Raw genomic sequence first — 26339 nt, 5'->3', positions numbered from 1 at the left:
ATTCTTACTCAATTATTTTCCTGAGTTACTTCTTAAAAGTGAAACAGATTTGCTTTTAAAGTTAATCGAAACAAGTAGGCATTCACATGAAAAAAATGAATGCAAGTAGACATCACTTTAAAAAAGTGTTTAATGCTTATAAAGCTAAATCTTGAGATCTCTACTCTTGGAATGCTGTGGTTAATTAGGTTTCTGTTAACTGTTGATTAGTTTTTTGTTAAACAGAAATTTTATCAAATTAATCAAAGTAATCTACTTTCTTGCTTTAGGAAGAAGAATCTGGTGGACACACCTGTATTTCGCTTGGGTGACTCTGTGGTGTCTCCAGGGTAGGGTTTGGAGCTTCAGGGGGCTCAGTGAGGATAGAGGATGAGCAGGAGGTCGAATGGCAGGTGTTCTAACCAGGACTCAATTCCCAGGGGGTTTCTCCCTCCTGGTTCTTGATATGATTGACTTTGTAGTTGAGTCTTATAGTTGAGGATTACTGTTAGGTGGATTCCAATTAACCAAAAGAATTTTTGCCAGTGTTTTTGTAATTTTTGACTCCCTTACTCAAGGGACAAAACTTTTAAAATAAGTTCAGCTAAGTTTCTCACCTTTGGGACAAAGGAGATTGCCTTATGCACACACACACACACACACACACACACACACACACACACACAATCACTCCAGATATATTTGTGTCAAATAAATATACTTATATGTGTGTGTGTATATATATAACTCAGCCTTAAAATTCTTACTTTGGCTGTGCTTTTTATTTTATTTTGTTTTATTTTATTTTTTGGCTGTGCTTTTTAAAAAAAATTTTTGTTGTTGTTGTTTTATTTAGTTATTTGGCTATGCCAGGTCTCAATTGGAATCTTAGTTGCAGCATGTGGGATCAGTTCCCTGACCAGGAATCGAACCTGGGCATTGGGATCATGGTGTCTTAGTCACTGGACCACCAGGGAAATCCTGGCTGTGCTTTTGAGAAGTGCTAATTGGTGTGCTACTGGTAAAGAACCCACCTGCCAATGCAGGTGGAGACACAAGAGACGCAATCCCTGTGTCAGGAAGATCCCCTAAAGAAGGAAATGGCAACCTGTTCCAGTGTTCTTGCCTGGAAAATTCCATGGACAGAGAAACCTGGCAGGCTATAGTCCACAGGACCTCAGAGAATCAGACACGACTGAGCGATTAAGTACAATTCTCTTATAGAGTGTTGGCTGGGCACCCTCTTGAATTGAAGGCCACCATTTGTTCAAATTAGTTTCAAGGCCCATGTTTCTCCTTTAGGTCTTGAAACAGTCAAGAGATCTACTTCCCAAGATATGTGTGAAGAACTAAAGTGTGCCTGGACAAGAAAATCTACAAGATGAATATAGATTATATTCACTTCATTTAAGTGCAATTGCCAAAGTTAGGCATTTTTTTTTTTTTAGTATTTGGAAGATTGCTATCAAAATGTCAGATTGGGGTTTTGAGTGACCCAAACAAGGATCCATATATAATAACATTTAAATCTACATGGCCGTAGATCCCAAAGTTTGTTGCACACTGGTATTACCCAGAGAGCTTATGAAAATCTAGATGCCCAGGTTGTACCCCAGATCGAATAAAATCTGGCAGTGGGAGTTACACATTAGTATTTTAAAAGACTTCTGGGTGATTCCAAAGTTCAGCAAAATTTGGGAAGCAATGGCATATGGAAGTATGCAAGTAAGCAATTTGTAGAATACTACTTAAAGAACTCAATTTACAGAATACGTTAATCCACAGACATCATGTGTATCTATATTTAACATGCTTCAACATTATAATGGTAGAATATTTCAAAAATATGAAAAAGAGACATTCTGTAAATTAAAAATTATTTTGTGATCTGAAATAGTTCCAAAATATTACAATACACTCCTTTTATTTTTTTTAAACAGGGGAGAAGGAAATCAGAAATATTTATTTTCAGGTTTAAAATCCTTTTCATAAGCACAGAAACAGAAGAAATACTGAAAGATGAAAGGAAGAAAAGATATAAACAAAGAAAAACTAAAATGATTATTTACTAAGAATTGCAAATGCTTATTTTTCTGAGCATACCCCAAAGCTCCATTCTCTGTTCCTAGGACTTGACGTCATTTTCAAGGGCATGATGGCGAAGGCTCAGGCTTTTACTTTTTCAAAACAAATCTGAGGGCTCCTTTTCCCAGCACTCAGTGAAAACTGAGACAGTACTTTGTGAAGGAAGAAAGAAAGAATAAAGAAGTAAGGTAGACAGGAAAAGAAGAAGGGAGGAAAGGAGGGAAGGAAGGAGAGAAAATATGTCCTAGTGGTGAGTTCGTTTGTTTTTTGAACTGTTTTGTAGTTGAGGTGCCCCTCCTGATTGATCAGTCCTCCACGAACAGATTTTCATGTATTAGGAACATTCGAGGATTCTGTCAGCTGAGACTCCTGCTGCTGGTCTGGTAGAGAGAACAACTTATAATAACAAACATACACCAGACCTGGATGAACCCTCCCCACAACCTGCGGGCCTATTGGGGTCATTCAATTCTGCAAACAGTCCTGTTTCTATAATCTCTTCCTGCCAAGCTATGGGGACAGCACCTGTTGCAAATCTTTGAAAGAACTGCTTATCTTTATCATCAAATTCAACTCCTCGAACCTCAGAGAAATCATCAATTTCATTGATGTCTTTGGCATAAACCACTGATGGGTCTGGCACAAATGGAGGTTCAACTAGGCCAGCTTCCAGGCGAGGAAAATTGATGGTTTTGAAGAAATGGTGTTTCCTGGGATCATCAGACTTTTCTCTGTGAAGAAAGGAGATGGTCAGCTTGAGACATAGTAACAAACCCAAAGAGGAGCTCTTCTAGCAACACAAAGCATGTGGTTATTCTTTTCCTAGAATTGCATTTCATTCTCATTGCAAAGATGATATAAAAAGAATAATTTAGAAAAATAACATCTTTAAAAATCACCCCACAATTCTACCACATGCATACAGTAGCATTTTCATTGTTTGTAGACCACTTTCACTTTAGATGGAATTTTTAGAGTCAAGCAGTTGGAATGGCTTTTGTTCATGGTGTTTCACAGAAACACCAGCAAAATTCAGTGGGGCCAGAACCTGCTTGCCTGCAACCTCCAGTCACATCCTCTTGCTTTGTTCTTCAGGTCACAGAGAAGTTAAGCATGTCTTTCCTCACCTGATCACCACTTACATTTTAAAAGATAGCAGTCATATCTCCTTACTGTTGATATGACACAATTTCAAAGAACCCCACCTACCTGCCCCAACTGCCACAATAATCTTTAAAGACTTAAAAATAACCCATTAGCAATTTTTAGTAGCATAAATGAGCATACATTTGGTACTCAAGACTATCATTATTTGTTTTCAAGCCCTTCTTCCCAATGCTAGAAATTATTCTGGTATTTGCCTTAGAATTAGGGGGGAAAGTGTGTTTCTAGTTGTGTAACTTTTTCTATTATTTATCTTTTGCTGTGTAACAGATAGCCCCAACATTCAGTGACTTAAAACAACAAACATTTGCTATTATCTCACAGTTTCTGTGGGGCAGGTATCTAGGCTTGGATAAACTGGGCACTTCTGGCTCAAGGTCTCCAGTGACATCACAGTAAAGCTATTGGTCAGGGCTGCGCTCTCATCTGAAGGTTTGACTAGTGGGTCAGTGATAGGGGTAATCTGCTTCCAAGCTCACTGACATGGTTACTGGAAAGTACCCGCCTCACCATGTGAGCCTCTTCTTTTTATTAACTAATCTTGGAAATGACATCTCATTACTTCTACCCTCTTCTATATGTTAGAAGCAAGTCAGTCAGCTCAGCCCATCCTTAAGGGAAGGGGTTACTCAAGAGGTGGAGATCTTTGGGGACTATGTCAAGGGTGGTCTACCATACACTTCTCTTGGTTCTTTTTTTTTTTTTTTCTTTTTAAAGAAAGGTATTTATTTGCGGCATATGGGATATATTTTTTTAGTCATGGTATGTGAGATCTAGTTCCGCAACCAGGGATTGAACCTGGGCCCTATGCATTGTGAGTGAGAAGGGACCATCAGGGAAGTGCCCTCTTGATTCTCCTTAAGTCCAAGTTTTCAAGAAATGTTTAAAAAAGGGGGGGGGAGCTGTTTTGCGGTATCAGGTTCAAATGATTTTTTTCTCTTTCTTTTGTTGTTGTTCAGTCAGTTTTATCGAAGTATATTCAAGGAATGGGGGTTGGTATCGGATAGATTTTAAATGTGTCAGAACAAGACTAGAGATAAAATTCTATTCAAGTATATCAGAAATGAACCTCAGGTCTGTGTGCCTTGAAGACAACAGAGGAGTTAGGATGGGACCAGGTGCCATGAGAAAGGAGCTTGGATCACCTTGATGGCTGCTGGCAGGTATGAACGCACTGTACCAGGGGTCAAGAGCCTTTAAAGTCACTCTGAGCAGATTTAACTTGGATAAAGGAGAGCGCCCAGGGGCTCAGTAACCATGGGGAACTTGCCCAGCCAGTCTTCACATCAAGATGTACAGTTTTCTTATGCAGGAAACAGAAAGAAACTCACAAATCTAGACAGCAGACTTGTGGTTGCAAGGGGTGGGGGGTGGATGGGGAGTTTGGGATTAGCAGATGAAAGCTGTTATATATAGAATGGATAAACAACATGGTCCTATTGGATAACATAGGGAACGATATTCAGTATCTTGTAATAAACCTTCATGGGAAAGAATATGAAAAGGAATATATTTATATATGTGTAACTGAATCACTTTGCTATATAGCAGAAATTAACACCATGCTGTAAATCAACTATATATCAATAGAATGAACTTTAAAAAATGCATGATTGTCTCTTTTTTAAAAAATATATTTATTTATTTAGTTACTTTTGTTGTATTGGTTCTTAGTTGCTTGTGGCACAGGCAATCTTTGTTGCAGTGCACAGGCTCTAGAGTGCTCTGGCTTGGTTGTGAGATCTTAATTCCCTGACCAGGGATCAAACCTGTGTCCCCTGCATTGGAAGGCAAATTCTTAGCCACTGAACTATCAGGGAAGTCCCCCAAAATGCACAGTTCTCAACTAACATCTCAACTAGGCCCAGATGTCCTTAGCTTGTCCATTAAGAATGACCAACTGCTGCCTTTTTTGCAACTAGTCACAGATAGACAAGGAAATGATGGGCCACATTGAGGTTTTCCTCATGTTCCTCAACATCTTCCACCAGATGCCCCTAGAGCGCAGGGCCCATGCCTTTTGCCCCTTTCCAATAAATGCCTCTGGTTGTTGATGCTAACAACACAAGACTAGGTGCTCCAACTTCTGCTCCTTTCCCTCTGTATCAAGGCCACCATGGGGCTGATCACTTGATTCTTTGACACGAGTGATGTTTAGCCTCAGTTGTATAATTAGAAATAGTGTGAAGGTCAGTTGCCTCTTAAACATTTCCCTGGCAGCTTTCTTTAGGTCTCTTTTATAAAATTTATTTTATTTTTTAAGTTTTATTTATTTGGTTACGCCGGGTCTTAGTTGCGGCACATGGGATCTTTAGTTGTCTCATGGGAGCTCCAGGCTCCCTGCCCAGGGATTGAACCCAGGCCCTCTGCAGTGGGAGTGGGACTCTTAACCCCTGGGCCACTAGGGAAGTCCCTGTTCAGGGTTCTTTTGAGGCATCATCATGCTGTGCCCTTGGACCAATAGAAGAGGCTATTGAAGAAAGCAACACCTTTTCTAATAGCCAGAACAGCAGCTCCAGGGAGACTTCTCCCTCTTATTAAACACATTTCAGAGCACTGACAGGGGCTCTTGTGTTACCAAACCCCACACAGATTACAATGGATTTTTTGGTAACAGTCAATGAAGAAAAGATACCAGCTGCCCATACACAAGGACTGCACTGTGCGGTCTGGTCTGCCAAGAACCTGAATTGGCCCGAAATTGTGTCTTGGAGAAGCGCTTAAGTCAGAGACTTAACATGGTTATTTGTCCTTGTCTGCACTGTCTGATCAGAATAAATCCCGCAAAGTACTTAAGTCTTCACTTTTTATTTTATTGGAAAACACCATAGTTGACCCTACCTGGAGTCCCTGTGAGATGATCAAAAAAGTTTTTGGCCTCTCTGCAAAGTTAACTCACAGACCCCACATAAAGGCAAAAGAGGAGATTCCCTTGAGTGATGTCTAAAAGAGCAGGGTTTTTAATTTCTTTCAAATGCTCGTGAATGCAACAGGGAGGGGGGCACTTGACCTCTCCACTGTGTAATACTCTGTCTAGGCATTTGCTGCCTTTGGAGGATGCCCACGACATTAATCAAATGTTATTTCATCTGAATGAATGTTTAAAAAATACAAAGAGTTGAAACGAAAATGTTGGAAGGTTTTCTCTTTCACTGAACAGCTGGTTTTTATATGCCTTCTCTCTAATGTTGTAAACAGTTTTTATTCAAAACAGTCACAACTGCTTTTTAAAAAGATTTCGCTTGACAGAGCAGCTTCAGGCCATGATATGGTGCTGTAAGGTGGCGTTTTCCTAAAAAGGTTGGTCAATGTTTCATTTTATAGACTCAAAGTGTGCTTATAAAGTATTGAGATAGATTTTTATTCAAACACAAGTGGGTTGTGTTCCCTTCAGGGAAGTGATCTAAAGAGACTGTTCACTTCTTCCGCTGCCTTGGCCACTGTTGACACATCCTCTCTCCACCCCACCTCCCCACCCTCCTCATGAGATCCAAGATGGTAGAGATGATCAGTGGTCACCATATTCAGTTCTCCTCTCCTCCTTCCTGGGCAGATAGAAGGCAATGTGAGACAGCCTCCTGGCTCTTAGGGCCCAAGGATTCTTTCTGGCTAACAGAAGTGTGTCTGAACTGACTTGTGAGGCAGGACAAAGCTCCCAGGTTTTCTACATGCACTCGTGTTGCCATAGCAACCGAAAACCACAAGTTCCAATGGAGCTGAAAGTTGGAAGTAGCCTGGAGCTTTGAGTCACTGCTCTGGAAGGAAATAAGCTGGAGAACCACTGGACATATAAAGGACTTCGTGTGAATGAGAAATAATACTTTAAAGCTGTTGAGACTTTGGGATTTGCCTGTTATCACAACATGGCCTGTTCTGACCACATTAATACAACCATGTTGAAATCTACACAAGAAAATCACTTCCACATTTTAGTTCACATCAATGTAGGGTTTAATCTCATTTCAAAATACTCCTTTGTTAGTTTGGTTATCTTTGAAATGTTTTGAAAGTCATTATAAATACATTTTGTTTCACTATTTTAAAGAATCAGGTCAAAAATCAAAAGCCTGCCTCCATACAAAAGCATTATGAGCTAAGGCAGCCTTGTTCCAGAGCCTCCATGACAACTACTCAGAGGATTTTAATTTCGCCCCACAAGTTTTGGTAATGTTAAAAATCAGTCATACTACTTTATGGTTGTAATTTTCTATTTGTTATATGTTTTTAGATTTTGAAAATTCAATCTAAGTAATTTAAGACACATAAGCTCATAGGTGAGTTAAAACATTATCTGATATCACTCTTAGGACTACTTAATAATTGCTATCACTTATTGAATAATTCCTAACATACATTATATCTAACCTCCCTGTTGGCTCAGATGGTAAAGAATCTAACCTTGTATACATTATATCTAAGCCTCAAAATATCCCACTGAGTGAGTTAGCATTCTTTAGAAAAACAGAACCAAAAGGATGTTGAAGGGGTCTGGAATGTACATCAGTGACATAAAAACTGGGCTTCCCTGATAACTCAGTTGGTAAAGAATCTGACTGTAATGCAGGAGACCCCAGTTCAATTCTTGTGTTGGGAAGATCTGTTGGAGAAGTGATAGGCTACCCACTCCAGTATTCTTGCGCTTTCCTGTGGCTCAGCTGGTAAAGAATCTGCCTGCAATGCGGGAGACCTGAGTTCGATCCCTGGGATTGGGAAGGCTACCCAACCCAGGTTCCCACTTCAATATTCTGGCCTGGAGAATTCCATGGACTGTATAGACCACGGGGTCAAAAGCATTGGACACAACTGAGCTGCACTGCAGGTATTTGAGAGTCAGCAGATGCAGGTTTTGAAGTCCCCTTGTCTGCCTTTAAAATAAGCAGAGCCTTGGAAAAATACCTAACTCATAAATCCTCTTCCCAAGAGTTTCAGAGTTTTGAAATCAGGAAAGATTGACTCTTATCACCACTGAGAGAAGTCAGCACCACACCTAAATAGACATTGTCACAAAGATATCATATCTCCCATCTAGTCTCCTAAGGGCCATTTATCTTTCCTAAAAGTCAACTGCTCTCCCATAAGCGCCCTTCCCCCACCATTTCAAAGAAGTCAATTGTTTTCTGGTAAGTGACCTTCTCCCCATCCACCTTCCCTATTAGGATGGTGAGTAAGCCTGAAATTCTAACTGCTTCCTAGCCACAATTTTCTGTGAACTCCGTGTATGAATGTAAATAAAAACCTGTCTTTTCTCTTGTTAATCATCTTTTGGCATTTTAATTTTCAGGCCTCCATTCCTAAACCTAAGGAGGGTAGAAGAAAAGTTCTTTTCTCTCCTAGCAATATGTATATTATAAAGAGGAGGGGGTGTTATTTTAAAAAACTGGCTCCGGTGACTGTGGAGGTTTGGCAAGTTCTCATTCTGCAAGGTAGGCTGTGTGGCTGGAGACCCAGGGAAGAGGTACAGTTCAAGTTCAAAGATGGTTTGCTGGCAAATTCCCTCTTCTCCCAGGGAAACCAGTTCTTTTCTATTAAGGCCTTCAAACAGCTACCAAGAGGCCCATTCACATAATGAAGAATAACCTGCTTTACTCATGTGTATATATGTTAATCTCACCTAAAAATACCTGTACAGAAACATCTAGAATAATGTTTGATCAAATATCCGAGGACTGTGGCCTAGTCAAGTTGAGACATAAAATTAACCATCATACCCGCAAAAATCTCATTTTATATGTTAGGATATTGAGACTCAGAGAAAATAATTCAATTGCTGGGGGTAAAATGACCAATATGTAGCAGAGCTGAGATGTAAGTCTATCTCTGTGACTTGAAAAATCTTGGTTTTCCCCCTACAAAACACAATTACTTGCTGCCAAGGGTGCTATCATAGGTAAGCTTTTCTAATTTTTTTCTTCTAAAATATTTTGATCTTATTATTCCATTGTAAGCAATAAAACTTGACTTTTCTCGAAATTAATTTCAACTGTACTTAACATACCTGGAAACATCATATGTACTTATTAAATGTCTATTGACTGATTGATGATATTTTACAGAGATGTTTAAAAGGGGCAGAATTTCCCAGAACTATGGCTGTCTGTACTGATGGCTTTTAAGTTTTACTTTTACTCATTTTTGAGTAGATAATTTGTTCACATAGCTTAAAATTCAAGAATTAATAAGTTTACCTAATGAAAATTGTTATTTTGTATCCCAGTCACCAGCTCTCTCAATTTCTCTCTTTTTAAAGTCAATCAATCCTGGGACTTCCCTGGCTATCCAGTGGTTAAGACTCCGTGCCTCCATTGCAGAGGGCATGGGTTTGAGCCCCGGCTGAGGAACTAAGATCCCATATGACACATGGAGAAGGCAATGGCAAACCACTTCAGTATGCTTGCCTTGAGAATCGCAGGAACAGTATGAAAAGGCAAAAAGATAGGACACTGAAAAGATGAACTCCCCAGGTTGGTGCGTGCCCAATATGCTACTGAAGAAGAGTGGAGAAATAACTCCAGAAAGAAGGAAGAGATGGAGCCAAAGTGAAAACAACACTCAGTTGTGGATGTGACTGGTGATAGAAGTAAAGTTCAATGCTGCAAAGAGCAATATTGCATAGGAAGCTGGAATGTTAGTTTCATGAATCAGGGTAAATTAGAAGTGGTCAAACAGGAGATGGCAAGAGTGAACATCAACATTTTAGGAATCAGTGAACTAAAATGGACCAGGATAGGTGAATTTAATTCAGATGACCTACTGTGGGCAAGAAGCCCTTAGAAGAAATGGAGTAGCCCTTATAGTCAACAAAAGAGCCCAAAATGCAGTACTTGTGTGCAGTCTCAAAAATGACAGAATGATCTCTGTCTGTTTTCAAGGCAAACCATTCAGTATCACAGTAATCCAAGTCTATGCCCCGACCAGTAATGCTGAAGAAGCTGAAGTTGAACGGTTCTGTGAAGACCTACAAGATCTTCTAGAACTAACACCCAAAAAAGATATCATTTCATCATAGGGGACTGGAATTCAAAAGTAGGAAGTCAAGAGATACCTGGAGTAACAGGCAAGTTTGGCCTTGGAATACGAAATGAAGCAGGGCAAAGGCTAACAGAGTTTTGCCAAGAGAACTCACTGCTCATAGCAAACACCCTCTTCCAACAACACAAGAGAAAACTCTACACATGGACATCACCAGATGGTCAACACTGAAATCAGATAGATTATATTCTTTGCAGCCAAAGATGGAGAAGCTCTATACAGTCAGCAAAAACAAGACTGGGAGCTGACAGTGGCACAGATTATGAACTATTTATTGCCAAATTCAGACTTAAATTGAAGGAAGTAGGGAAAACCACTAGACCATTCAGGTATGACCTAAATCAAATCCCTAACGATTATACAGTGGAAGTGACAAATAGATTCAAAGGATTAAATCTGATAGAGTGCCTGAAGAACTATGGATGAAGGTTCATGACATTATACAGGAGGCAGTGATCAAGACCATCCCCATGGAAAAGAAATACAAAAAGGCAAAATGGTTGTCTGAGGAGGCTTTATAAATATCTGAGAAAAGAAGAGAAGCTAAAGGCAAAGGAGAAAAGGAAAGATACATCCATTTGAATACAGAGTTCCAAAAAATAGCAAGGAGAGATAAGAAAGTCTTCCTCGGTGACCAACGCTAAGAAATAGAGGAAAACAATAGAATGGTAAAGACTAGAGATCTCTTTAAGAAAATCAGAGATAGCAAGGGAACATTTCATGCAAAAGATGGGCACAATAAAGGACAGAAATGGTATGGACCTAACAGAAGCAGAAGATATTTAGAAGAGTTGGCAAGAATACACAGAAGAACTATACAAAAAAGATCTTCACGACCCAGATAACCATGGTGATGTGATCACTCACCTAGAGCCAGACATCCTGGAATGTGAAGTCAAGTGGGCCTTAGGAAGCATCACTATGAACAAAGCTAGTGGAGGTGATGGAATTCCAGTTGAGCTATTTCAAATCCTAAAATATGATGCTGTGAAAGCGCTGCACTCAATATGCCAGCAAATTTGGAAAACTCAGCAGCAGCCATAGGACTGGAAAAGGTCAGTTTTCATTTCAATCCCAAAGAGCAATGCCAAAGAATGCTCAAACTACCGCACAATTGCACTCATCTCACACACTAGTAAAGTAATGCTAAAAATTCTCCAAGCCAGTCTTCAAGAGTACGTGAACCATGAACTTCCAGATGTTCAAGCTGGATTTAGACAAGGCAGAGGAACCAGAGATCAAATTGCCAACATCTGTTGGATCATAGAAAAAGCAAGAGAATTCCAGGAAAACATCTACTTCTGCTTTATTGATTGCACCAAAGCCTTTGACTGTGTGGATCACAACAAACTGTAGAAAATTCTGAAAGAGATGGGAATACCAGACCACCTTACTTGCCTCCTGAGAAATCTGTATGCAGGTCAAGAAGCAACAGTTAGTACCGGATGTGGAACAAGAGACTGGTTCCAAATTGGGAAAGGAGTAAGTCAAGGCTGTATATTGTCACCCTGCTTATTTAACTTATATGCAGAGTGCATCATGAGAAATCCTGGACAAGCTGAAATCAAGATTGCACGGAGAAATATCAGTAACCTCAGATACACAGATGACAACACCTTTATGGCAGAAAGTGAAGAGGAACTAAACAGCCTCTTAATGAAAGTGAAAGAGGAGAGTGAAAAAGCTAGCTTAAAACTCAGTGTTCAAAAAAGGAAGATAATGGCATCCGGTCCATCACTTCACAGCAAATAGATGGGGAAACAATGGAAACAGTGAAAGACTTTATTTTCTTGGACTCCAAAATCACTGCAGATGGTGACTGCAGCCATGAAATTCAAAGACGCTTATTCCTTGGAAGAAAAGCTATGACCAACCTAGACAGCATATTAAAAAGCAGAGACATTCCTTTGCTGACAAAGGTCCAAGCCATGGTTTTTCCAGTAGTCATGTATGGATGTGAGAGTTAGACCATAAAGAAAACTGAGTGCCAAAGAACTGATGCTTTTGAATTGTAGTGTTGGAGAAGACTCTTGAGAGTCCCTTGGACTGCAAGGAGTTCCAACCAGTCCATCCTAAAAGAAATCAGTCATAAATATTCATTGGAAGGACTGATGATGAAACTGAAACTCCAATACTTTGGCCACCTGATGCAAAGAACTGACTCATTGGGAAAGACCCTGATGCTGGGAAAGATTGAAGGCAGAAGGAGAAGGGGATGACAGAGGAGATGGTTGGATGGCATCACCAACTCGATGGACATGAGTTTAAGCAAGCTCCGGGAGTTGGTGATGGACAGGGAAGCCTGGTGTGCTGTAGTCCATGGGGTCGCAAAGAGTCAGACACGACTGAGTGACTGAACTGAACTGATGACACACAGTGCGGCCAAAAGATAAAATAAAAATAAATTCAATCAATCCTATATATTCCTTGTATACTCTGCTTGAAATATTCTATGCAACTATTTGAATTATGTATTCTTTTTCTTCTTTTTAATTTATGCTGCTTTGCACTTCACCTTTTCACTTTAAAATGTATTTTGGAGACTATTGGACATCAAGTGTTCATAGTATTTGAAAGTGTTGAAAATACTTAACCACACAATATGCAAATAATAATAAGAAAATACTACTATTATGTAATACCAAGGCCTTAGCATCAATCCAAAGTATTCTCCAAATCCCTGTGGCAAAGCTGACATCACTAATCATGTCTTTATATGATAGTTACCTGCTTCCTAAGCGTTGCTCTGGTGTCTTAGCCAAGAAGAGTCTGCAAATATCTTTTGCTTCCTCTGTGAAGTTACTGTGTTGGAATCTGACTTCCTCTTTCAGTGTCCTTTGCTTTAAATCCTCTTTACTGACTTTTTCCTTGTAATCTCTGAATGGTGTTCGTCCAGCAACCATTTCATAAATACTGCATCCCATTGCAAACCAATCCACAGGATAGGAATAACTTGCTTTTTCCATTAGGATTTCAGGAGCCATATAACCGTTGGTTCCAGCCTGTAATGCCCCAAGCAAAAAACAAAACAAAAACACTAATATGAGTGTAACAGACACGGCTGATGCCTTCCCAATGCCCATTCTCCTTCTCTTTCCTTATTGAGGGAACCCTAATTTACTTGGAGTGGCCATGTGTCTAACCTGTTCTATTCCCCTACTTTCTCAATAGCCTCTGGGCAAGCCACGCAATCCATTTTAGCCAATGAGACATGAAGAGGACTTGGCTGCAGTGTATTATTAAGGAGAGATATATGGTGACTCTTGAAGTGGGAAAATTAAGAGATCAAAATCAAACCTAGACTCTTTTAGTCTCCTCACTTCATCCTTAAGATGAAAAATTCACATGGCTGTTGCTAAGAGCCCCTAAATTCTGCTTCTGCTTTTCATTCAAAGATAATAGAAAATTAGATGCATGACCTTTTAAAATGTAGAGCTCTTTAATGATAATATTGTATGCTCACATAATAGTATCTAGTCTATGAGTTTTTTAGTCTATTTGGCATGTGATGATATTATTATCAGCCATCTTCACCTGTTTGTCTCTGCACTGAAAAATTAATACAAATATTTCTTTTTTCTTTTTTATTTTTACGTTCCCAGCCCCGCGCCCCAATACAAATATTTTAACCCAGAAAATTTCACACATGAAACTTCATTTAACATGAATGACTATATATTATAGGCACACTGCTACTGACAATATATATCAAATTATCATTGGGTTTATATATATATATATATTTTTTTTTTTAACAGGCTTCTCAGGTGACTCAGTGGTAAAAAAATCTGCCTGCCAATGCAGGAGATGCAGGTTTGATCCCTGGGTCAGAAAAATCGCCTGGAGAGGGAAAAGGCAACCCATCCCAGTATTTTTGTCTCAGAAATCCCATGGACAGAGGAGCCTGGCAGGCTACAGTCTATGGGATTGCAAAGAGTTGGACATTTCTGAGCAGCTGAGCCCACACAAAGGCATACATACACAGGCACACACATATATATATTACACATAACACACAATTTACCATCTTACCATTTTAAATGTTCAGTTCAACCAGTAAGTACATTCACATTGTGCAATGAATCTCCTAAACTCTTTTCATCTTTAACAGCTGAAACTCTGTACCCATTAAACAACTCCCCATTGCCCCCACACCCCAAGCCCTGGCAACTGCCATTCTACTTTCTGTCTCTATAAATTTGACCATTCTAGGTACCTCATATAAGTGGAATCACACAGCATCTGTCTCTTTGTAACTGAGCATAATTTCATTCATTCATTCAACAAGTACTTAATGAATACCTGCAACATATCTTGTAATTATGATGTATATATTTACATTAGAATGTGTTTTCACAAAAACCTAAGCTGCTTTTGATTAAAGTATAATGTATAACCTTTGCAGCACTTAAAAATGCAAACCACATCCTAAATGAGAATAAGCACCTATTAATACAGAAAACATGAAAACATCAATTATTGACAGAGCTGTGAGAAACAGATGTGCCCTGAGATTTGACTCAGATTTTCAGGAGAGCGGTTAGACACAGAGCAATAGGAAAATGAGATTTATCTACAGTTCTTGTTCCGGAACCAGGTCACTTGGAGCAAGTGGCTCAAACAATTGACTCAGAAGAAAGGGAAAGAAATCTACATAAAGATGTTTATAGCCATTATGCCACAGGCTGGAAACACCCAATGCCTTTCAATAAAGACAACAGACCAGAGTCACATGTTAATACCAAGAAGTGTATATATGCAATGGGTTTTGCATACTGTTTGTAAATGTGAATTCAGTACATCAGAAAAAGTTGAAAAACGTTTTTGTTGTTCATTGGGTGATTTTTTTTTTCTGTCTGGTTGCGTAAGTATATATATATATATATATATATATACACACACACACACACACACACACACACACACACACACATGCAGTCAATGTGAGCTCCATGGTGTGCGGAGCTCATGCGGCTGTGGGCTCACTCATTGTGGCACACAGGCTTAGGTGCTCTGTGGCATGTGGGATCTTCCCAGACCAGGTATCTAACCCATGTATCCTGCACTGCAAGGGTGATTCTTTTTTTTTTTTTTTGCAAGGCGGATTCTTAACCACTGGGCCACCAGGTAAGCCCAAGTGTATGTTTCTTCTATATGCATGATGTATGTACTACCTTAGGAATATTAAATTTCATGGGTGATTTTTTTTACCTGGATAATAACAATGAAAAACACAAATAACCCAAGCACTAATTCGGAGTAATTGGCCCGTGGAAGAAAATTCTGAAAGTGACCGGTCTGACAGGCTGGTCATGAGTCAGCATGACACTGCTGTTGTCATAGAAGTGGACATGTAATTTGGGTGACCTTATGTTCCGGTTTGCCTGGGATAGTCCCAGTTTACATCTGTTGTCCTGGCATCTTGTCTAGTGTTACATCTGCCCAGAACAAAAGGGTGCTGGAGGTCCTCTGAGGCCCAGGATACAGTCTTACTCATCTTTGTATCAAACCAGGTATTTACTCCCAAGTCTCCTTTCTTGCAGGCCCTAAAACATGTTTGGTAGGTAAACAACAGTAACAATGGTAACCAGACGTTTTCCATTCAATATCCAACAAATATTTGTGGAGCCAACCCTGCAGTGATTTCTAGGGATACCAAGATATACAAGGCCTGGCCCCTGCCTTTGAGGATTTACAGGTTGGTGGAGACAGATCAAAAGGTTAATTCAATAAAAGAGAGTAAATGCCAAAACGGGAGTGGAAAACAAAGGGAGGCCAGAGGGTGTGTGTGTGTGTTTGTGTGTTGGGGATATTTCACTGAAGAGTGACAGCTGAGTTGAATTATGAGGAAAGAGAACCTGTCACACAGAGAAGGTTGTCAGGGTAAAGAATGAGTGCAAGAGTTGGAGTCCAGAAAAATGTGGGGTGCCCAGGGAACTTTAAGGAATTTCGGATTTCTAGAATATAAGATCTGTGAGATGCAATGGTGGGAGGGGAATCTGGAGGGGGAGATGTGGATGAGACTGAAAAACGCTGTCTGCCAAGGTAACAAAAATCCATTCCCAGGCTCCCTTTTCTCTTTGTCCCTCTATGTAGAGCCAGAAGGCTAAGTACTCCATCTCCCAGCCTCTATTGCTCCCAGGGTGGCCATGTGATAATGTGATATGAGTTGTACTGAAAAGTGTGCAAGGCAAAGGCAATGAGAGTTGTGGAAAGACTTTAAAAAAGGGAAATACATAAAAGATATAAGATGGATTCATGGATCCATAGAGGAAAGGATAGATGTATGGACAGGTGATAAAGCACATATAAAATGTTAATAATAGACAATGAAATACTATATAAAAAAGAATAAAGTATGGATAAATGTTACAACATGGATAAACCTTAAAAACTTTATGCTAAATGAAAGAAACAAGTCACCAAAGACCACTTACTGTATGACTCCATTGATACGCAGTGTCTAAAATAGGTGATTCCATAGATCCAGAAAGTAGAATAGTGGTTGTTTAAGACTGGGAGAGGGTTTCCCAGGTGGCTCAGCGGGCAAAGAATCTGCCTGCAAGGCTGGAGACACAGGAGATGAGGACTGGATCTCTGGGTCAGGAAGAAGGAGGGCGTAGCAACCCACTCCAGTATTCTTGCCTGGAGAATCCCATGGACAGAGGAACCTGGCAGGCTACAGTCCATAAGGTTGCAAGAAGTCAGACATGACTGAGCAACTGGTCAGGAAAGCATGCATGCAAGGTTGGGAGAAGGGGAATGAGAGTGACTGTTAATTGATAGGTGGTTTCTTTTAGGGGTGAAGAGAATATTCTAAATCTGTGATAATGTTCACATATCTGTGAATATACTAGAAACCACTGGATTGTACACCTTATGCGGGTCAATTTTATGGTATTTAAATTATATCTCAGGACTTCCCTACTGGTCCAGTGGTTAAGAACCTGCCAGGGACATGGGTTTGATCCCTGGTCAGGGAACTAAGACTGCACATGCCACAGAGCAAGTAAGCCCACGAGCCGCAACTACTGAGCCTACGTGCCACAACGGAAGATCCTGAATGTTGCAACTAAGAGCCAATGCAGCCAAATGAATATTTAAAAAAATAAATTATATCTCAATAAAGCTGTTTATAAAGAAAGCTGAGCACCGAAGAATTGATGCTTTTGAACTGTGGTGTTGGAGAAGACTCTTGAGAGTCCCTTGGACTGCAAGGAGATCCAACCAGTCCATCCTAAAGGAAATCAGTCCTGAATATTCATTGGAAGGACTGATGCTGAAGCTGAAACTCCAATACTCTGGCCACCTGATGCGAAGAACTGACTCATTAGAAAAGACCCTGATGCTGGGAAAGATTGAGGGCAGGAGGAGAAGGGGACGACAGAGGATGATATGGTTGGATAGCATCACTGACTTGATGGACATGAGTTTGAGTAAGCTCCAGGAGTTGGTGAAGGACAGGGAAGCCTGGCGTGCTACAGTCCATGGGGTCACAAACAGTCAGACACGACTGAGTGACTGAACTGAACTGAAAGCTGTTTAAAGTGAAAGTGAAAGTGAAGTCGCTCAGTTGTGTCCGACTCTTGGCGACCCCATGGACTGTAGCCTACCAGGCTCCTCAGTCCACGGAATTTTCCAGACAAGAGTACTGGAGTGGGTTGCCATTTCCCTCTCCAGGGGATCTTCCCAACCCAGAGATCGAACCCAGGCCAGGATCGAACTGAAAGCTGTTTAAAATGTCTGTGGTAAAATCTAGGTAATGGGTATACAAGTGCTCATTGTGAATTCTTTCAACTTCTCTGTATGTTTGAAAGTTTTCATAATAGAATGTACAGGGAGGGCTTCCCTGGTGACTCAGTGGTAAAGAATCTGCCTGCCAATGCAGGAAACACAGGTTCAGTCCCTGATCTGGGAAGATTCCACATGCCAGGGAACAACTAAAGCCATGTGCCACAACGACTGAGCTTGTGTCCTAGAACCCACACTCCATGAAAGAAGTTACCACAAGAGAAGCCCAACCACTGCAATGAAGAGTAGCCCACTCACCACAACAATAGCAAAGCCCCCACAGCAACGAAGAGCCAGCACAGCCAAAAATAAATAAAACTATGTAGAAAAAAAAGAATGCACAGGGAAAAAAGGAAAGAGGGGCAGGAGAATGTGATGTCAGATGTTACCACATTGGCTGCTAGTTTAATGGGTACATGAGACTCTTCCAAAAGGGTCACAAGGAGGAACCACAGGAGAGGGGCATCTGTCTGCCCAGCTCCCTCTTATCTCCCATTGCCATTAGTCAATAGTTACCCTGTATGCTATAACTTATACGTGGCATCTAAAAAAACACAACAAATCAGTAGCTATAACAATAGCAACCACAAAAAAGCAGACTTACAGATATAAGAACAAAATAGTGGTTACCAGTGGCAGGGGGCAATATAGGGATAGGAGATTAAGAGGTACAAACTATTAAATATAAAATAAGCTACAAGGATGTATTGTACAACACTGGGAATTTTAGCCAATATTTTGTAATAACTATAAATGAAGTATGTGTGTGTGTTAGTTGCTTAGTCTTGTCCAACTCTTTGCAACCCTATGGACTGTATCCCACTAGGTTCCTCTGTTCATGGGATTCTCCAGGCAAGAATACTGGAGTAGGTTGCTGTCTCCTACTCCAGGGGATCTTCCTGACCCCAGGATCAAACCGTGATCTACTTCACTGCAGGTAGATTCTTTACCATCTCTGCCATCAGGGAAGCCCATAAATGGAGTATAACCTTTAAAAATTGAAAATCATTATATTGTACACCTACAAGTTACACAATGTTGTACATCAACTATATTTCATTTTTTAAAGAAATTTTATTTAAGTTTAAGCTCTGCTAGGTCTTCATTGCTGTGTGTGGACTTTCTCTAGCTGTGATGCTCAGAGGCTACACTCTAGTTGCAGCCCAGGGACTCAGTAGTTTCTGCACATGGGCTTAGCTGCTCTGTGGCATGTGGGATCTTAGTTCCCATATCAGGGGTCAAACCCATGTACCCTGCATTGGCAGGAGGATTCTTAATTACTGGACCATGGGGGAAATTTCAACTATATTTCAATATGAAAATGTTATTTTGAATTCTCTGACATGTAACTGTTTAATTGTATTTTGAAATTGTATCATGACTAAATATAAAAAAAACAGAATTGTTAAAGCATGAAAGAAAAAGTTACACTGAAGCTGGCTTGTCTATATTTCCAGATATGTTATCCAGACCCTTAGCAGTCACCCTGAAAACCAGGTCCCGCATCATACCACGGTATGATGTTTCATCCAGTTCTAAAAGTGGAGGCGCAACTTGGCCTACAAGTGGTGCCAACAGGGTACTGCCCAGAGAGAGAGAAAAGGAGGCATCAGTGAAGACTGTCAGAGAGCGTGTGGGGTTTGTGAACCAGTACACCAGCTTCATGAAATTTCTCTATGATGGGCTTTGGCATGGGGTACTTTTCATCCAGAGTGTTGGCTACTGGCTGGCCTCTCAGTCTAGAAACTAATGGCTGTCAGTATCAGGAAGTTTGCTCAAATTATTTCTTTGATCATTTTCTTCCTTTCATTTTCTTTCTTCTCTCTCTCCTGCGCTCTCTCTCTTTTTAAATCTGAACTTATTCTTTGTGTTTCTTATCTTTTGCTTCTATTTTCCATCTCTTTGTCTTTTTGTTTCCTTCTTCTTTTAATCTGGGAGACTTCCTCAGTTTTCCTTCTAACTCTTCTATTTTTTTTTTTAAAGTACTTTATTAACGGGAAGTTTCAAACACACACAAAAGAAAAAACACTAGAATAATAAAGCCAGTGTACTCTACTCCCAGCTTTAACAATTATCAACACATGATCAATCTTGTTTCCTTTGTCCTTACTCACTCTCATTGCCCTCCACTCCACTAACTCAGACATTACTTGAAGTATTTCACTATGAATCTTTAGCAGATAAGGTCCTTTAAAAAAAAAACAAGCAAACAAACCCAAAGCACTACAAACACCATTATCTCACTTAAAAAATAGCAATAAATCTTGAATATTATCAAATATCTGGACATGTTACACTTTCCCTATTGTTCAGTAAACTTGTCCACTAAATAGTTTGTTTAAATTTAGATTCAAACAAGGTTCACACAGTGTGATTGATTATATGTCTCTTAAATCTCTGTGACAGTGTAATTTTTTCTCTCTCCTCACCCCCCTTGCAAGTTTTTATTAGAAAAAGAAATTGGTTAAACTGTAGAGTTTCCCACAGTCTGACTTCGCTAACTGCATTCCTGTGATGTCATTTAACATGTTCCTCTGTTCTTTGTGTTTCCTGTAAGTTGATTGCTAGATCTAGAAACTTCTACCGGACTTATCATTTCTGCAAATATGTTTTCATTAACATAATTAACACAGAATAATGTGCATGGATCTTATACTGTTGGTTCAGTAAATTTTGATAGTTGACTACATCCATGTAAATAGAACCCAAACCAGATAAAGAACATTTCCGTCCACCTAGAAAGTTCCTTTGTGTCCCTTCTGGTTCATTCTCCTCCCTGCTTCCCAGGCAACCACTTCCTGATTTCTGTCACCATCAATTAGTCTTGCATTTCATATAGATGGAATTGTAAGATAGATTCTCCCTTGTGTTTGACTTCTCTTTTTTTGAAACAGAATGTTTTTTGAGATTTATCCATGCTATTCTGCAGACATATTTACACATATTTTATTTCCAAATGTCCTTTTTCTTCTCTGAATGTCCTTTGTTCTACAGCATCTGTCCTTGTTTCATGGATGCAATATCTTCCCTTAAATCTCAAAGATAAAAATTGTAGGTTTTTAAAAATGTTCTTTTTCACTCCCTGAATTGTTCCTGTTTGCTACGAGTTTCTTTCTTCTGTTTGTTTTGGCACTGTCTTTCATTTTGGAGGATTTTTTTCAAGTGACAAACGATCTTTGTTTATGCTTAACAGTGTGACATTAAAAAGCTGACAAAAGCTGTGAACTGATGGATTTCAGTGTAGGGCGATTATGCCGAGCCACGTCAGCAGGGATCCCAGCTGTAGACCTTTTTTGTTAGGCTGTTCAGTGTCTCCAGAGGGAGATCCTCTAATACTCCACAAGAGAGGTGTCATTCTGCTTGCCCTCATTACGGGTGCTGAGATGGAAAGCCGCTAAAGGTCTCCCTGTATGTAGTATTTCATCCTCTACAGCTCTGAGTTGGGGTATGAGTTCCTGGGTCAGGCTCCTCTGTGTTCAATCTCTTGAGCTGGGGTGGGAGAGGCATAAAAAAAGACTATAAACCACATGCTACTTCATTTCAGATGGGGTTGATGGGCAAATTCTACTTGTGAGAATTTATTGTGAGCTTGCTCTGTGTGTGGCAAGCTTCCAAAGAGCAGATTTCAGAGGCAAGTGACTTGAAGGATTAAAATCACTAATCAGGACACTGGATAAACATCAGTTGATTGGTAGAAGCTTTAGGGTAGTGGAGAGCATATGCCAGTCCTGAACAAAGGATTGTGAGACACATGCTGGGAGAAAAATCAGAAATATTAATAATAATAGGAAGTAGGTATTGAGCGTTTATTCCATGCTAAATATTTTCTTCAATGCTTTCTGTGAATTTCTTACTTACTCTTCATGATAACCCTATGAGATAGAGACTACTTTATCACCCATTTTGCAGGTTGGAAAACTAAACCACAGAGGTTAAATTATGCCCAAGTTCACCCACCCAAGATTTACACACAGGCTTGCATTATGAACTGCTACATTACATTGCCTCTGTGGAAATGGCTGAGGTAACTTTTTCTTACTCTTCCAAGTTCCCTTCAGGATTTCTTTTTCTCCCTCTAGAATATCCTCCTTCCCTCTCCCCATCTGCCATCTAAGTCTTCACTGTGGTCCGTTCTTGCTTAAGCTACGTCTCTTCCCCTTTTCCCAGCAAGTTCTCTGTTCCTTGCCTGCATCTCTGCTCACCAGGTTGGCTGGGCTGTTCCACACCAGCGGCTGCTAGGTGGTGGGAACCAGACCTTGAACCATGCTGGGACCACGTTGCTCCCTCTCCAGGAAATAAGGGAAGAATCAGCCAGCTGGCACTATAGCCTCTTGGTGTTTTGAAGCATTAATAGTATACAGGATAACTTCAGACTCATTCCAAATAATTTTCAGCACTAAATTTACCTCTTGACCCTAAAGACAGAAAATATCATCACTGACTCAATGGACATGAGTTTGAGCAAACTCCAGGAGATAGTGAAGGACAGGGAAGCCTGGTGTGCTGCAGTCCATGGGGTCACAAAGACTCGGACATGACTTAGTGACTGAACAACAATGAATTTATCTCTTGGCCCCAAAGGCAGAAAATATCAGTAATGGAATTTTGAAGGGCACCACCTCCTTGCAGAGTGGAGGTATTTCACAGAGGAGAAGAATGGAATTAGCAGTGCACGCCAGAGTCTAAGCACCCAAATTCCATCACAGCCTCCAGCTGAAAAAATTAATTGCCTGCCCTTTATGCCATTTGTCTTCTGCATGTGAACTGCCTCCTCAGAACGGGGTGGGAGGAGAGATCGGGCCAAACAGCACGGGGCAGGGTCCAGCCACGCTGACCTCTCGCAGCTCAGTTTAACTCCTGCAGTTACAAAGGGCCCCCGCACATCAGTCTCTATGGCAGCAAAACAATCTTTTTCAGTCCGTGTGACCAGAACTGCCATCCCGAGGGCTGTAGGGATCACCCAAGTGTCAGCAGCAACAGAACTCAGTGGAGGTTTTTGTGTATAGTTTAACTTCTTTTTTTGATTCATTTTGTTTTGTTTTGCTTTGGTTTTATAGTGCCCTTGGATGGGTTCACTCTGTCAACACCTGGTCAGGCAAAACAAAGTATGCCCAGCATTCAGGATGTCAAGCATCAGGCCTCATGGCATTTAGGAAGCCAGTTGTTGTTCCTGAGTTGCTAAGTTGTGTCCTACTCTTTTGCGACCCCATGGACTGTAGCCCATCAGGCTCTTCTGTCCTTGGGATTTCCCAGGCAAGAATACTGGAGTGGGTTGCCATTTCCTTCTCCAGGGGGTCTTTTCCACCCAGGGGTTAAACCCATTTCTCCTGTATTGGCAGGGAGATTCCTTACCACTGAGCCACCAGGGAAGTCAGATGGAGGTTCAAATCCCCACCCACCTGCAAGCAGGCAGCAGGAGGTGCATCTGCCATTGTCATCACATGTGGGTTGCTTAGTCCCATCAGGGCCACCTGTCACCTGCAGGGATCCAGACTTGGAGGAAGGTGGACACCCCAGGCTAGGACCAGGAGCCCAGCCAGCTGGTGGGGACCTGTGTGGACACCTCCTGCCTGCCTTGCTCTTGCTGTTGGATGCTGGCTTCCCCTGACCCTGCAGCTGTTGTCACTCTCACCCCTGGGCCCCCGGGAGCTAAGTGACCGGGTCCAGGCTGGGCAGAATTTGCACACTTGAGTAGTCCAAGGGTGACTCTGGGCAGGAGTGAACTGTGGCCTCAGCCGCGGTGATGAGAACAGGGAGTGGACTTTCAGAGGGGCTGAGAGGGCATAGTTCTTCTCTTAATAGTTTTACACGTCCATAAAAAAAAGTGTGTCCCCCGAGCATGCGTGGCGTGTGTACGTGCAGGTCCTTCAAGGTCAAGGTCACTGCCAGTTCCCAGTGAACCTGCAAAGTTGGCAATCTGCAATTCCATCATGAAAAGAAATGCCTGTATCGCGGGGCCCCGGGTGTGGCCGGGCCGGGCTGGATTTACTGAGCCGGGCGGGACAGAGAGGCGCTCAAAGCAGCTATCTCCGCGTCTCGCGATGGCCCAGCAAACTGGCCAGCGGAGCAAGAAAACGCCCGCGGATGCCTCTTCCCCCCAGTTTATCACAGACCAGATCCACTCGACAGCACAATCCAAACAGAAGAGGGAATCAGAATGTACATCTTTTGTTTGCCGTGGCAGGAGAACTGTTGAGCAGAGGAAAAAAAACAAGCTGAGCTTAGCGCTATCAGCTGTTTCCTGGGGCTCGCTCCTTCCTTCCTCCGAGGGGGGCCCGGCCGCTTTGTTCTCGTTCCCAGCTGCTCCTCTGCGCCTTTAAGCAGTGGCCTTTGCAGACCTCGGAGGAATGCGGCCCGGGACCCCAGGGGACTTTGCTCCGAGGCCCCGCCCTGTGTGCTCAGCGCCCCCGGCTGCAGCCTCCAGATCGCCGCCGGCCTAACTTTTGTTCCTCTCCGCCTGCCTTGCTGCCTTCTGCCAGCCACTTCCTGGGCCGGGGCGGGAGCCGCGCCAGAGGGGCCTTGCTGACAGCCCTGGGAGGAGGGGATCCAGAAAAGGGGTCCCTGCAAGAACGAATCCTGCACCTATACAGTCTGGCGTCAGTCAGCTGCCGTGCACATCCCAGCTCCACTCATTATTAGCTGGTCACCCCTAGGCCAGTTACTCAGCCTTCACAGCTCTAATCTCATAGGATCGTGATGAAGATTAAAACCATAAGACACACTGAGTGCTTTTTCAAAGTCTGGCACATGTCACGCCCTCAAGAGGTGTTAGCCACAACCAAGCCAAAGCTGGTCCTGTAGGCAGGGCAGCTACACAAAAAAACCCAGAAGCCTCTAAGACTCCATCAGATTGAAAGATGAGCCTGATACATCACCAGAGATCAATAGCAGTAGTTCTTCCACTGGAGTGTGTCCCTGGGTGGGTTCCTGTTCTGTGAATCTGTCCAGTGGCAGGCTGATGCCTGTTTTCCATGATGCCTCTAAAAGGCTCAGAATAAAATCACAAACAAAGCTCCAGGTGGCTGTGAGGAAGCAATATGATGGTGTGTGCCTGCTGGGCTCAGCTTCCAGGCGAGCTGTGCCCTCACCCATAGCCTGCCCTGCTGCAGCCTCGGAGTCCTGCTGGCTCTTTACATCCCTCAGAGAAAAAGCACAGCAGCCAAGGTCCCTGGAGCAGCTACAGTGCCTTTCCGGTGAGGCGGAAACTGCAACAGTGGGGATCACGACAGAGGGTTCAGTGCTGGGCTTCTTGTAGAATAATCATAGCAATCATTTTTTGAGTGCCTGCCAAGTGGCTTATCTCTGCTAGGCATTTATCTGCCTTAATCTTCTCATCAAGCCTAAGAGGCGAGCAGTATTAACCAGGCTCAGAGAAGAAGCATGACTTGCCTGGGGTTAAGTGCAGGGCTGAGACCAGCCTAAGTAGCAAGTCTGGGCCAATTAGAAGGCAGTCTGCCTGGCTTGGCTGGCTGTCAGTCCTCACTGTCCCCACGGCCAGGTGCCCCAGGTGTGGGGTCAGCCTGTGCTTCTATAATCAGCAGCCACAGTAAATGGCAGAACCAGATTGACAAACTCACTGTCCTTCCATCTCGTTGATCCTATGGACCACATTTGATCTGAAAGGATGCTCTGAACCTCCAACCTGTGTCTACCTTAAATTAGAAGATGCAGCAACTGGTTGTTCTCTGGACTGCATCATCTCACAAGGCAGTCCCCTCCTGCTGCAGGCTGTAGACCTCATGGCTCTTCCTTCTCCTCCCAGCCACAACTCAGACAATGTGCCAGCCTGCCCGGTCCCCAGGGAAGACCCAGGCCCAACCTGTGCTCCATACACCAAGCCATGCAGACTGGCAAATTCTCTTTCATCTCTTCTTTGGTAACTACAAGTTTATTCTCTGTATCTCACTCTTTGTGATCCCATGAACTGCAGCCTGCCAGTCTCCTCTGTCCATGGGATTCTCCAGGCAAGACTACTGGAGTGGGTTGCCATTCCCTTCTCCAGGGTATCTTCCCAACCCAGGGAGCAAACCCAGGTCTCCCACATTGCAGGCAGATTCTTTACTGTCTGAGATATCGGGGAAGCCCATATTATTTTTTACTTTCCCCATATAAGCAGGATTTCATTCTTTTGTATGGAGAAGTAATATTCTAATGTATGTGTGTATATATACATACATATGTGTGTGTGTGTGTGTTTGTGTGTGTCTGTGTGTATACACACATCACTTCTTAAACCGACTATTGATAGGTATTTCCGTGTCCTGGCTATTGTAAATAGTACTACTATGAAC

The 26339-nt window shown here is 41.9% G+C and overlaps 1 protein-coding gene across 1 annotated transcript in view; it reads right to left on the bottom strand.

Moving 5' to 3' along the window:
- Positions 1 to 2461: 2461 nt before the first annotated feature.
- The window catches only part of GRK7 (G protein-coupled receptor kinase 7), a 35767-nt gene continuing 11889 nt past the window's right edge, over positions 2462 to 26339 (bottom strand). The window contains exons 3-4 of the mRNA XM_061168010.1: positions 12985 to 13259; positions 2462 to 2795 (exon numbers count right to left, since the gene is read on the bottom strand). Coding sequence (XP_061023993.1) covers positions 2462 to 2795; positions 12985 to 13259 — 609 coding nt within the window. The remainder of the gene's footprint in view (positions 2796 to 12984; positions 13260 to 26339) is intronic.

Source organism: Dama dama, chromosome 19 (genome assembly GCF_033118175.1).
Source record: "Dama dama isolate Ldn47 chromosome 19, ASM3311817v1, whole genome shotgun sequence".
Taxonomy (NCBI): Eukaryota; Metazoa; Chordata; class Mammalia; order Artiodactyla; family Cervidae; genus Dama; species Dama dama.
The sequence above is the reverse complement of the archived record's forward strand: the minus strand, read 5'-3'. Positions and strand labels throughout refer to the sequence as shown.